The sequence below is a fragment of the Geotrypetes seraphini genome, chromosome 9 (genome assembly GCF_902459505.1).
Source record: "Geotrypetes seraphini chromosome 9, aGeoSer1.1, whole genome shotgun sequence".
Lineage (NCBI taxonomy): Eukaryota > Metazoa > Chordata > Amphibia > Gymnophiona > Dermophiidae > Geotrypetes > Geotrypetes seraphini.
Genome location: NC_047092.1, coordinates 6651471 through 6665456, shown reverse-complemented (window position 1 = coordinate 6665456; position 13986 = coordinate 6651471). Strand labels below are relative to the sequence as shown.

At 42.2% G+C, this 13986-nt stretch overlaps 1 protein-coding gene across 17 annotated transcripts in view; it reads left to right on the top strand.

Moving 5' to 3' along the window:
• CELF2 (CUGBP Elav-like family member 2) overlaps positions 1–13986 on the top strand; it is a 1015007-nt gene that overhangs the window by 867873 nt on the left and 133148 nt on the right. For all 17 annotated transcript variants that reach the window (XM_033957563.1, XM_033957566.1, XM_033957556.1 and 14 more), the window contains one exon: positions 7110–7158. In XM_033957563.1, coding sequence (XP_033813454.1) covers positions 7110–7158 — 49 coding nt within the window. The remainder of the gene's footprint in view (positions 1–7109; positions 7159–13986) is intronic.

Here is a 13986-nt window from a genome sequence, read left to right as displayed (position 1 = left end):
GGGACATGGCTTTCTGATAGCATCGACTGTACAGGATCAATTGACTGTGCAGGATCTGGCTTGTTTAGTTTTACAATGTATGTGTTGGTGTTCTAGTGCTCACTGCAGTGTTTAAGATGCTGCCTTTTCCTAGGTACACTCTTGTTGTGCGATATGTGGATTATTACTAAAAATCATATTTTTCATATAGATGGGCGGGGGTCAAAAAATGATGGACCCCAGGTATCACATATGCTAGGTACGCCACTGCTCAGCACGAAAAACAGGATTCTGTGTAGTTCATGAATGATGGATAATGCTGAGAGGTCAGAGTGAGAGCACGCACCTTCAGGGCTGCAAACTGCTCATAACAATGCAAATTAATCATTTTCTTGGAACAAATGTGTGCAGATAATCTCATGAAGATTCGTTATGAGTAGGATGCAAACCCAGACCAGTAGTTTGTAGTCCATAAGGGCCAGATTTCACTCACCTGAGCAATTCACATTCCATGAAAGTGAGACCTTTCTAACTTGCATCGTACAAAATTTTAGTCCAGTGAGTCCGACCCTGCTGCAAGGCAAAATGGTTGAAGGTGTACTACAAAAAAACAAAATTCTTGACTATATAAACCCTTGAAGGTCGCAACCCAGCCAAGTTTTCCCCAATGAATATGCATGAGATCTAGTTGCGTGTTCTGCCTCCATTGTATGCAAACAGATCTCATGCATATTCATTAGGGAAATCCTGAAAACTCAACTGGGTTGCAGCCTTCATGAACCGAGGTTGCCCACCCCTGATACAGACAGACAAAATTAATGGAAATGAGTCAGCCCGAGTTTAGCAAAAGCGAGTCTCTTGCTTTATCAATTTAGGTGAGAACAAGCAGGTTGAGGCAGTTAATATAGGTGGTTAGGGTGGTTATTTTAGAAGATCTAGTCTTGTTTTCAGCATCTGAAAACTGGCATTTAGATCTCTGTATTGCAAGGATGTTCAAATCCCGATTTATATAAAGTCAACATATGGAAATCCTAAGACTGAAGTTCATCTATAAGGCAAAGGGGTGTGGTTTGGACCCTACCATGAACCTCCAACTCTGATCATAGAAGGGGAAAGGTTGTACATATCTATAAAGATTAACATTGTTATTTAGACCTGGTCCTTGGCACATCTAGGTTATAGAAAAATGTTCTGCTTGTCCACGGGAAGGATGAAGGCATGATGCCTCCATAATTCCCCTCCCCCCACCCATGGTTGTGGTTCCCCCTACTTCCTCCTTGAATGTGAAGCCAGAAAGAGATACCTGGCTACATGACAGCTTCATGTATTCTGAATGTTTTTAACAAAGCAGCGTACAAATCTGAGTAGTACACTAGTGGTTAGTGCAGTGGACTGTGAGCCAAGGGACCTAGGTTCAAATCTTACTTCAGCACTTTTTTTTCCATAAATTGTGAGCCCTCCAGGGACAGAAAACTGCCTACTGTACCTGAAGGCTATTGAAGTAGTGAACATTCAGGTAGAGTAGATATGTTTCTTTAAGGCTGAATTGGGATTTAAACCTGGGTCCCCTGCATCTCAACCCACCGCTCTACTATTACGCTATCCCTCTACTCTACTAATTCATTCCCTGGTTATTTCGAAAATTGATTATTGTAATGCTTTACTTATGGGAATAGCACAAAAAGAAATTAGACGTTTGCAGATCGTTCAAAATACCTCAATTAAACTCATAATGAAAGCAAGGAAATTTGATCACATCACTCCTCTTCTTAAGAAAGCGCACTGGCTTCTAGTTGTGCATTGAATTCAATATAAACTAAATCTACTTACTTTCAAATCCCTGTTATATAAAACCCCAGCTTTCATCTACAAGTTATTGATCCCTTATACCCCAATCAGATCACTGAGATCTATTGACCAACATCTATTAGTTATGCCCTCACTTAAAGTTATTAATACACGGCGGCACTTTATCTTCTCTGTCACAGCTCCTCAAACTTGGAACTCCCTCCCTATTTATCTCAGAGAAGAAAAGAACTTAGATAAATTTAAAAGTAAACTTAAGAGCTTTCTTTTCAAAGAAGCTTATGATATTTAGGAGTCCCAGCCTATTTTTGCTTATTTTCATAAGGCTACTTCTTTTATTTCCCTCCTATTGTTTTTTACCATAATCGTCCTTCTTTCTATCATTATTATTGTACTTCATTACCCTGCCTTTCCCTTTGTTTTCCTTTTCTGTTTATTCTATTAGTCGTTAATTTAATATGTTCTGTTCAGTGTCCATCTGTCTTTTATAACCCCTGTATTATCTGTAAATTGAATGATTTGTTCATCGCTTAGATATTTGAGTAAGCGATTAATCAAATACTTATTAAACTTGAGCATCTCTGTTGCCTTTTTACAAGGTGGACGTTCACGTCCCTCGTTTTCCCCCATCATCCCAAGAAACGGGAGATGCTACCTCCACAAATGTGAAAGCAGAGAACAAACAGCGAAGGTTTCGTTTTACTGAGACAGCAGTATCGGATGTTTTAAGATTTTACTAGCGCATCTGAAATAGAAGACTGTGAACTTTTTATGGTTTTTGATTCGTAATCAGAACCCAGAGACTGAGGCAGGTCCACTGGGGCCGAAACACGACCGTGTCAAGTCATTTCAATCAATAAAGGAAATTGAACATCGATTAGTCACCTCCGTTGTTTGTTCTCTCCTTGTTTTCCCCCATTCATAATTTTAACGTTTCAGTTTGTAAAATGAATGTCCATCTGGCTCGATCCTGTTCTGAGATGGATGTCTATTTTTGACCTGCTGATTTGCACATCCTTATGCTGAGATAAATCTTCTTTTTAAAATGCTGCTCATAATATATTTTCAGAAAGCATTAAAACAAGAGTCCCCATGTCATTCTCTGATCCCTTCGCTGGTGAAGATTTTAAATGGTGTGGGGGGCAGGGAGGGCTTGAGCATTGCGGGGGGCGGAGAGGTGCTGGCACCCCCATCAATACAATGCCCGGGGCGGTCTGCCCCCTATACTATGCCATTGCACCATATTTAAGCTTCTCCTTGAAGAGGTGACATTTTAGCAATTTGGGATTTTATTTTGTGAAGGTAATTTACACTGTAGGTTGGGCTACTAATATATAAGAAAACTCCTAATTGCTTGCACAAGCCTGGGAGAAGTTTAAATGTTTGTATCATATTTCACATCTTCCAGTGGTCCTTAAACCTGTCCTGGGGATTTTCAAGATATCCCTAATGAATGTGCAAGATTTGCAAGGCATGCAGATTTCTCTTGTGTGTATTCATTAGAGATATGTTGAAAACCCAACGGGCTGGGGGGGTCTTCCAGAACAGGTTTAAGAACCACTGTTCTAGGAAAATTAAATAAAAGTCAAGTCTGGCACTGATGCAAAATCAAAGACTCCAAAACAGGCCTGATCTGTTCACTAGTCCTTTTGTAAACAAGAAATTTGTTCATGTACCACTCCTGACTTTGTATGAACAGTCACTATGGAGGTGGGGAATGACCTAGTGGGTGAGCTGCTGCCTCAGTAATCCTGAGATTGTGTGATCGTATCCCTAGAGTTACCAGACATCCAGATTGCTTAGACATAGGAATCAGAGAATGACATGGGGACACATTTTAACTCATTTTCCCATCCCATCCCCACAAGTTCCTTTCCTGTCCCGGCCCCATTCCTGCTCTGTCCTCATCTGCCCAAGCCTCAAACACTTTAAATTCGTAAATGTTTTGGAGAGCTCGGCGTTGGGCGGTGACGGGAGGGAGTCACTGGCCCTTTCGGGCATTGAAACATCGTTGTCTCCTTCAGCTCCCACGACGCCTCCGTGTCCGGCTACAGCCGAAACGCTGTGGCGAGAGACACACGCTTTCGGAAGTGAAAGCGTGGGGTCTCCCGGCGAGGGCTCAGCGTTGTCGGCGGGACGGCAGATGGAATCAACAGCAGAGAGAGGGGATTTTTCCCTCTCTCAAACGGAGGTTTCTTTGAACAGCATCTGGCAATTGTTGCAGAGGATGGAAGGGAAAATTGAAAAATCAACTGATGAGGTAACAAAATTAAATGAAAAACTGGAAATTTTGACTGGGTCAGTTGAATCTATGAAAATGGAGTTTACAGGCCAAGCCAAGCAAATGCAGGGGGACATACAACAATTGCAACAATTCAAATTGGCTTCAATTAAAGATAGCTCTATCATTCATAAGAAACTAGAACAATTTGAAAATTTTAACAGGCGTTTGAACCTCCGCTTTCTAAATTTTCCTCAAATTTCAGGAATGTTACCTATTGATTTGCTGAAAAGATACCTCATTGAGAATTTGGAAATTTCTTCAAATTGTATTCCTCCAATTAAAAAAATTTATTATTTACCAAATAAAAAGATGCCTGATGGAAATGGAAAAGGAAAGGTAAATGAAGATGGAAATGAGATTTGGAAAGTAAGAGAAGGAGAGACAAATGTGATAGATTTTGCAAATGTGACGGCTTTATTGGAACAAACGATAACATCTGAAATGGACAGAGCAACATTACTAGTATCATTTGTCTTTGAACAGGATGTGAATATGATTATGAAATTGTTTTTCAAAAATTCCCAAAAATTATTTGGGGGACGGAAAATATGGATATATCCTGATGTAGCTAAGACTACACAAGAACGGAGGAAAGATTTTCTTGCAATGCGACAACAGACTATAAATATTGGAGCAACATTTTTATTGGTGTATCCCTGCAAATGCCTGGTTAGGTACTTAGGTGTTAAATATGTTTTTTTCTCTCCTAACCATCTGAAGGAATTTCTAGATGTTAAGCAGATCATCAAGGATTAAGGATTAAGGGATAATAATAATTGGGCGCTAGATACATTATGCCTTTCTTTTTTGTATTATTCCTTTAAATTTCTCTCTAATTTTAGTTTTGGTCAACCCCTGTTTATTGTGGTCTAAGAAGGGGTTTATTATCATCATTATGATGATTGTGGCAAAAGTATTATTGCGTTAAAATTTTCTTTCCTGTATTCAATGTACAAGAATTAATTCTTGTAAAATAAGATTGTATAATTATAAATAAAAATTACAAAAAAAAAAAAAAAAAAAAAAATTCGTAAATGTTCAAAGCTTGTGCGGTTAAGGCAGAACTTTGGGATGGGGCAGGGACAGCGACAAAACCCGTGGGGATGGGATGGGGAAAATGTGTCCCCACATCATTCTCTACACTGCACCACTCTAGAAATCAAAATGTAGTAAAAGTGAGCCAAGTCTAGGACAATTGTGACATCACTGATGAGGTCGGCTCTTGTCGGTGGAATGCGGCATCATGACGTCACAACACCAGCTCTGGTGATCAGAGGCTGAAACTTTTCACCCTATTCATTTATTCAATTTTCCATACTGTTCTCCCAATGGGATGGGACAGGGACAAATTTGTCCCCATGTCATTCTCTACTAGGGATTTCTTCCCCCCACCCCACCCCACCCCCATATTATGTTCATGTGCAACTGTCTAGAAACCTACAATCATGATTCCTGAATCTAGCCACTAGGTGTCACCCTTACCCAAGCATCTAATACCTCCAATACCTCTCTAGCCCAGCTGACCTCGGGAGCAAAAGACTCAATATGGGATCAAATCAAGAAGCACCTGCGTATCAGCGCATGGCATAACCACTGGGCTGGCATTTTACATTATTCTAATGGAAAGGGAGGAAAAATGCTAGTTAAAAACTTCCTATTCTCCTTTGTATTTGATATGTCTAATTGTTCTGGTTATTCTGATGTCAAAGAGAAAGGAAGCATGTAACACAGGTCAGCAAAATAAAAAAACCAAGCCGAGCGTACTCCAGGGGATCTAGAGCTGTGAAGCCCTGTAACTAGACCTTTCTTACAGATTAAGGTTCTAGCAGTCTTATGAGCCCAATTATTTCTTTTTTTAAGCTTCTTGTAAACTCCTCCTAAACATTTTGCTTTCATTTATCCTATATAATAAAACCCTAGCCACGCATGCGCACTCTTAACTGCGTGCTTCCATGATCCATAGGTCTGTGGCCACAGAAGTGCGCATGCGCGAGTCCCCAGCCTTTTTCCCAGCACCTGCCTACACTCGCCGACAGGACTGTCCGCCAGCGCTGGACTCCCTGCTTTCCACAATATTCGGCTCCTCTCACCAGCTGCACCAGCGTCGGAGAAGGCTTCCGACGCTGGCGGGGATCGAGGGGAGCCGCGGGAAGGGAAGCGCTGAAAAAACACTCCAGCCGCTACGTTCTTCGCGGTCCCGACTCCAAAACTGCCGATTCCAGCAGCGTGTGCAGCACTCTACACACGCTGCTTCGGGGCCTTCTACTGCCCTGATTTGCTCTGCCGCGTCTCTGATGATGTCATCAGGGACGTGCCAGAGTAAATCAGGGCAGTAGAAGGCCCCGAAGCAGCGTGTGTAGAGTGCTGCACACGCCGCTGGAATCGGCAGGTTTGCCGGGACCGCGGGAAGGGAAGGGGGGGTAAGGGAAACGTTACTGCTGCACAGGGAAGTGGTGTGGGGGAGGGAATGCTGCTGCTGCGGCTGCTGCACAGGGAAGTGGGGGGGATTGAAATGCTGCTGTACAGGGAAGTAGGGTGGGGGAAATGCTGCTGCACAGGGACATGGAGGGGGAGGGAATGCTGCTGTGGCTGCTGCACAGGGAAGTGGGGGGGAAAGAAAGACAGACAGCAAGCACCCGTTAATGTAACGGGCTAAAATACTAGTCATTAATATTATCATATTAATCTTAAAATTTCCCAGCAGTCATTGCTGAGTTTGGAGGAACACCTCATGGATAGTTGAAATTTGTTTACGATTCCATTGCATCAATCTTATGCAGACTGTCTTGCAGTGCCTGGCCAGTCCTTTCTGAGCTGCTGCTGTATGGTTTGACAATTGTAAAGCTGTTGTAGTGTGGCATAGCCAGATGTTGTGAAATATGCAAGCAATTCTATCAGGTAAAAGAGGTATCATCGAAATGAAGTAGTTTGACTAACCTGGAGTGTTTCCCTTTACATTCCAGGCGTATGCTAGAGGGAGAAATGTCTTTTGTGACCGTTTTAAACGGATTCCTTTTCTTCTCCTTTGTGTTTTTCTTAGATGCATCACGCCATTCAGATGAAGCCTGCAGATAGCGAAAAGTCAAATGGTAAGGTGATTGTTTGATTTCTTTTATTCACATCTTTTGCATGGGAAAGTGAAGGCCAAAATCTGCACCGTCACAGCTTTACGGGTTTCTGGTTTATTTTCTAGCTTTAAAAGTTTCAGGTGTAATAAGTATCTGTTATACCGGTCAAATTTGAGTCTTTCCGAGTGGTTTGCATACAGTAAATGAAATGGTGCAAGCAGAGAGGAGGAAAAATAAATTTATCATCGATGGACAGAAAAGAAAAATGAGAGAATAATTTTGCAATTTTAGTTCAACTCATGCACTCCCCAAACCATCCCTCAACAAACAACAAAAGAAGGAAATAGGGCAAGAGGAACATTATATTATACTAGTCATTAAGCCCCGTTACATTAACGGGTGCTAGAATATATGTCTGTCTGTCTCTCTCCCTCCCTGGCCCCCTTTCTCTGTCTTTCTGACCCTCTCCCTTCCCCTCCAGGTCCCTGTGCAGCAGTAGCAGCATTTTCACCCACCCCCCTTCCCTACTCTTACCAGATGTGGCCTGCTCCTTTTGGTCCCTCCCCCTTCCCTCCCGCGGTCTAGTCTGCTCAAAGGGCCCCCCCCTTCCCTTATGGAGTTTCCCGCAGGCAAGCCAAGCTTTTTACCTTTTTTTTTTTTCAGTCTGTTTCCCTCCCTCGCATGGCTCGCGGCTGGAGTCTGGCCTAATCCGTGCAAGTATCGCTGCGGCTCCTCACAATCCCCACCAGCGTCGGAAGCCTTCTCCGACGCTGGTGCGGCTCATGAGGGAGTCCAACGCTGGTAGCCATTCCTTTCTAGGCAAGTGCTGGGGACCCACACATGCACACTCCTGCAGCCACGGAACTACATCTCACAGATCAGAGATCTTGGAAGCACGCAGTATGACTGTGCATGCGCGGCTAGCTTTTTATTATATAGGATGCATGCTAGAAAGGAAGGAGGGAGGGGCCCATGATACTAAGGGGTCCTTTTCCTAAGGCGCTCTAGCCATTTTAGCACGTGCTAAACACGCGTGTGCTAAAACGACTACCACACCTTAATAAAAGGACCCCTAAATATCGGAATGAGAGCACTACAAGACAATTTTTTTGTCTCAATAAATATTTTATTAGATTTTGGGCTCCTTTTACTAAGGTGCGCTAGCGTTTTTAGCGCACGCAGGAAATTACCATGCGCTACGCTTCTAGAACTAACGCCAGCTCAATGCTGGCATTAGGGTCTAGAGCGCGCAGCAATTCAGCGCGTTAAAGCCCTAACGCACCTTTGTAAAAGGAGCCCTGTATATAAATTCATAATATAGGTACTATATATATATATATAAATACAAAAGAACAAATGGATAATACTAATGCAATAAATATAAAACATTAGTCATGAGAAGTTGTAAGATTATCATAATAACTGCCATAAGTATATTAATTAGACAATTTAAGCGAAGGTTCCCATATTCGGTCAAATCTCCTCAAATTGCCACACTTACTGCAAACATTTCTTTTTTCATATTTAGCATATAAACACACCAAATCCGCCAATTGTTTTCCAATTTAGAAGAGTTCTAGATGGAACAAACAAAATTAGGGAACATGAAACAAAAGAATTCCAGAATGTTGCCCATAAAGTAGAATTAGCCAACTGATCGCCACATCGTGCCAGACTTTAAGAATAAATGAGATACCCATGTGGGATCCCTACGAGGGTCATTAGGGCATAGACAGGGGGTGGGTAAGCAGAGTGGGCAGACTTGATGGGCTGTAGCCCTTTTCTGCCGTCATCTTCTATGTTTCTATGTTTCTATCTAGACTGTGCTATAAAACCCATCCTTTGTAGCAGCTGGTAATGTATTGCCACTCGTGTAGAAATCTGACTTTGGGAGATAGCAGAGTCCCTCTGTGCTTGTGCCCTGAATAACCAGAACATCTAAACTGCATTAAGCATTTACCACCCGATATTCAGTGCTATATAAGTGGCCAGGAAAGGTTCCCAGATGGTTAAATACTATAGCACTAAGCCAGCTAGCCGCAAGTATTCCAATCTTTAGTTTTATAAACCGATTCATCCCTCGAAAAGGGCCCAACTCGGTTAACAAATTTTCATAGATCAAGTAAAGAATGAAAGATGATCTCTATTCAAAAACCATTAGTTTGAAACAGATGAATCTTTCTGAAATAAGTGAGTTTTTAACATTTTCCGAAAGATTGGTAATTGAGAAAGTAAAACAACCTCAGACGGAAGCTCATTCCAATTTTTTGCAAATGAGAAGGGAAAAGATCAGCAAAAATTGGATGGCGTTTTGATTCTCTTTACCGTAGGAAAGCCAAGTTTGTATTTCTGGATACTTCTGGAATTAGATGGTGTGCAGGATTTGAGAAAGACAGGAACTCAAGGGGAAAAATCCCATCCAGAATTTTAAATATCACACTAGCATATTTGGTTGTTTTTTTTTTAATTCTTTATTTTAATAATTTTACAGAAAGAACATAAATTGCAATGATCTCACTACAAGACATAAATTACATTTTGACATTATTCATAGCCTTGATAAATAATACACGTCTTATCATACAAATAATTTAAACAATCCCACTCCCCCCCCCTCCACCACCACCCCCAGGAGGCCTGGATTCTCTTTTCATAAGGATAGGATAAAATACAATTTAGATCTTTCAAAAATCTTCTTTTTCCAATTCAATATATTTCTCCCATATATCTTTAAACTTCGCCCATTGATTTGTTAAAAGGTCCAACAATCTACATTTTTCACACTGGCACATTTGAACTGAATTCTCCAGTAGACAGGAAGCCAACGAAGTGCCTTAAATAAAGGGTCTGACTCCCTGGGTTTATGCTGAGATGAGTATATAAACAACTTTTAGAGTTTATACTATGACGTTTAAAAACTAAGGATTGAAGAGTCTTATAATATTTATTCTTTAAAGGTTCTTAAAATTTAATAGAATTGAAAAAGCAAATAAAAAACAAACAAGTAAAAATCATTACAAACCCGACAGCCAATGATGAGGCTTCCACATTAAACTTCCCGCTTTTTTGAATTGAACATTGCGGCGGAGTGGTGGGGCTGAGGCGTCAGGTTTCGAAGAATTGAATAACATAATATAAACCTAGACATACTTTTGATATATTGAATACTATCAGTCTGGGTTACATCATACAACTATCTTTTTGCCACATGGTTTGTAAGTGTTAAATAAAGGGGTAACATGATCATATTTGTGTTTCCCAAATACCAGTTTTGCCGCTGTATTCTGAATGAGCTGTAACCTTTTCAGGTTATATTTGTTCAAACAAACATAAAGTGAATTAGCTGGCTACCTCTGCTGAATATTCGCAGTGAGTGACTTGCCTGGTCAATGCCTACGTCACACAACATAGCCGGTTAGTGCCAGTATTTATTGGCTCATTGGAAGTCTTAGGTGCCGGTAAGCATTGGAACTTTTGGCGCACTCCCATTTAGGCCAGGGCTTTCTTGGCCTAAATGAGCGTGCCTAGTTTTGGCACTTACCAGCACCTACGTCAAACCACATGTACATCTAGGTTACCTTCTACTCATGCAGCCCTTCCGTTTAGCCTCATTCACATACCGATAAATTCCATAAAATCTTGGTGCAGCCACTGATTGATTGATTCATTCATTTTTATACCCTGTCCTCCCCAGGAGGCCAGAACGGGTTACAAGGATACATACACAAAGTTTTCAGGAACAGAGATGCGAACATTACTGAGTCAATAACATGCTACAGGATCAAAACACAAAGCTATCAGAATCAATAACTTACAACTTATGGAGAATGTGACTAAGAAACATGCTTTGCAGAATCTAAGAAAATTAATCATAGCGTCATAGTTTAGCCTTCCTCCCCTCCCCAGCATCCCGGGCTCACCTGGTGGTCTAGCAGGCTTTCGGGGCAGGAGCAATCTTCCTACGCTCCTGCCCCGTGCAGATTGCCAATAGGAAATGGCTGCCATGAGCTCCCGCCGTAGTCTTGAGAGACTACAGGAACTCACGGCAGCCATTTCCTATTGGCGATCTGCACAGGGCAGGAGCATAGGAAGATCGTTCCTGCCCCGAAAGCCTGCTAAACCACCAGGTAAGGCCGGGATGCCAGGGGGAAGGCGGGAGGGAGGCGGGGGTGAGTCGGAGCCGGACCAGAAGATATTTGCAGTATTTCACCATTCGCGGTCCGGCTCTGCCCCTATCCCCCGCGAATCCGGAGGGAGAAGTATATTAGCGTATGTGCAGTGAAGGGTTAGTAGGCACAGGTGTTCTGAGGAAAGGTACGTTAAAGCAAGGTCTGTCAAAGTTTGAGACCAGAATTGATCTGGTCCATGAAAAGAAGCATCTTGACTGCTTTCCGGAAGATCAATAGCTTATCAATTTATGGAAGCAATGGTGGAAAAAGTTGAGAGAATCAGGGAGGACAGGACAGTTGGCTTTGAGATGTGCCAGGTTTAGGCCCACTTTTTCTAAGCCATGGAACACTAAATAGGAATTGTACGAGAATGTGAGCAGCGTTGGAACATTTAGCTAGAAACCTCTACCATGGAATCCAACTAAGCAGGGTGGCTTTGCCAGGTGGTTTTTATCTGCTCTCGTTTATTATATTATATGTTCTATTAGTTAAACTAAAGTATTATTTTAAAAGTGCTGCTGTTGTACTGTCAGTTTCTTGTGGCACTGTATTAAAATGATGCTGGAAGGTTGGTAGTGGCAAGATGCAGCCAACACGATAAGGGTAAAATAAGGAGGAAAGGAAATGGGGGACTTGCATACCACCTTTTTGTTGCGCTGACATTCAAAGCGGTGGGCACTGTAGGATTAAGCAGCTTGCCCAGGGTCACAAGGAGCAGCGTGGGTTTGAACCCACAACCTCAGGGTGCTGAGTGTATAGCTCTAACCACTGCGCCACATTCTCCTCCAGTAGAATAGCAGAAGTGAGCAAGTCTAGAACCATCAAGCCATTGTGACATCACTGCTGAGGTTGGCTCTTAGGCATTATGACATCACAATCTCAGCCCTGGAATGTTGCTACTCTTTGGGTTTCTGTCTGCTACTTGGGACCTGGTTTGGCCACTCTTGGAAGCAGAATACTGGGCTTGATGAAAAGGAATGGGGGCTTGTATACTGCCTTTTTGTCCATTTGGCATTTCAAATCTGACATTCAAAGCAGTGGGCACTAGAGTGACTTGCCCAGGGTCAGCAGTAGCAGCACCGGGATTTGCTCTCACAACCTCTGGGTACAGAGGCAGCAGCTCAACCAGTGAGCCACAGGTTAGTGGGGACCCAGGTTCTGGAATCAGCAGACTACTGCAGTTCAGGAACAAACTAGATCAGTTCCAAAAGGCTGGTGGTGGCAGCCAAATGCCTTGCAGGAAGGCCTTGGTGACTTAAGTGGTTGAATGTTTGACAGCAACTTCACTATTTTTTTTGGCAACAACCCTTGCTAATTTTGGTAACTATTTGATTATTGCGAACACTGATGGTAGACCTTAAAGCATGTGAGATGACAGCCCCAGCATTGAGCAGGGGAGTGTGTGGCGCAGTGGTTAAAACTACAGCCTCAGCCCCCAGAGGTTGTGGGTTCAAACCCACGCTGCTCCTTGTGACCCTGGGCAAGTCACTTAATCCCCCCATTGCCCCAGGTACATTAGATAGATTGTGAGCCCACCAGGACAGATGGGAAAATGTTTGAGTACCTGAATAAATTCATATGAACCGTTCTGAGCTCCGCTGGGAGAAAAGTAGAGAAAATTGAATGAATAAATAAAAAATGAGCAAACAAGATTACCTTTAGCCATCCACCCAGAATGGTAGAAATATAGAGAACCAAAGAGAGAGAGATAAAAATCTTTATTATGGATAAGGAATAATGCCTTCTACAGCAGCCATCCGGGATATTTCCTTAGCAGAATGGGCATGATTCACTAACACCCCCCCCCCCCCCCCCCCAGTAGTAGTTTTTAGCACCGGCCACTGCAGTAACAGCTCCGACGTTCATGGGAATTCTGTGAGTGTCGGAGCTAAAAACTGTGCTAAGGTTTTGTAAAAAGGGGGGAGGGGGGTTCATTTGTTGGCCTTTATTTGCTGCCTCCTACGATGGTTAGTAAGTCGAAGAGGTCTGCACCTAAACAAGGAAGAGGAGTTGGAAAGAAATATTGGATAAGAAGATTATCTTGGACTGCACAATGCAGCCAGACACGGCCTGTGATATTAACATCAGTCCATTTTAAAGGTCATCTTACCGAGATTATGGAACTCTAGTTGGGGTAAAGCTTTGGAATTCTCTCCCTTGAGGCTTTGTACTGATCGTTTGAGCTTTAGGAAAATGTTGAAAACACAATTAACTATTTGTGGATTCATTTATATGACAAATTGGGGGGAGGACATTGATTTCATTACAGCTGTTTTGGAATATTAAGATAGTGCAAGATGTAAAGAAAGGAGAATTATGATTCTGATATTGTTATTTTGATAAAATCATTTTACTGAGAAAAATGTAGTCTTAGTGTTATGTCTATAGCCTGAATATGTAGGAGATACAGAAACGTAGGTTCTGATGATGTATACTCTGTTTCCCCGAAAATAAGACCTACCCCAAAAATAAGCCCTAGTGCCTCATTTAGAATATTGTGTACAATTCTGGAGGCCGTACCTTCAAAAAGATATAAAAAGGATGGAGTCGGTCCAGAAGAAGGCTACTAAAATGGTGCGTGGTCTTTGTTATAAGGCGTATGGGGACAGAATTAAATATCTCAATCTGTATACTTTGGAGGAAAAGCGGGAGAGGGGACATATGATAGCGACGTTTAAAT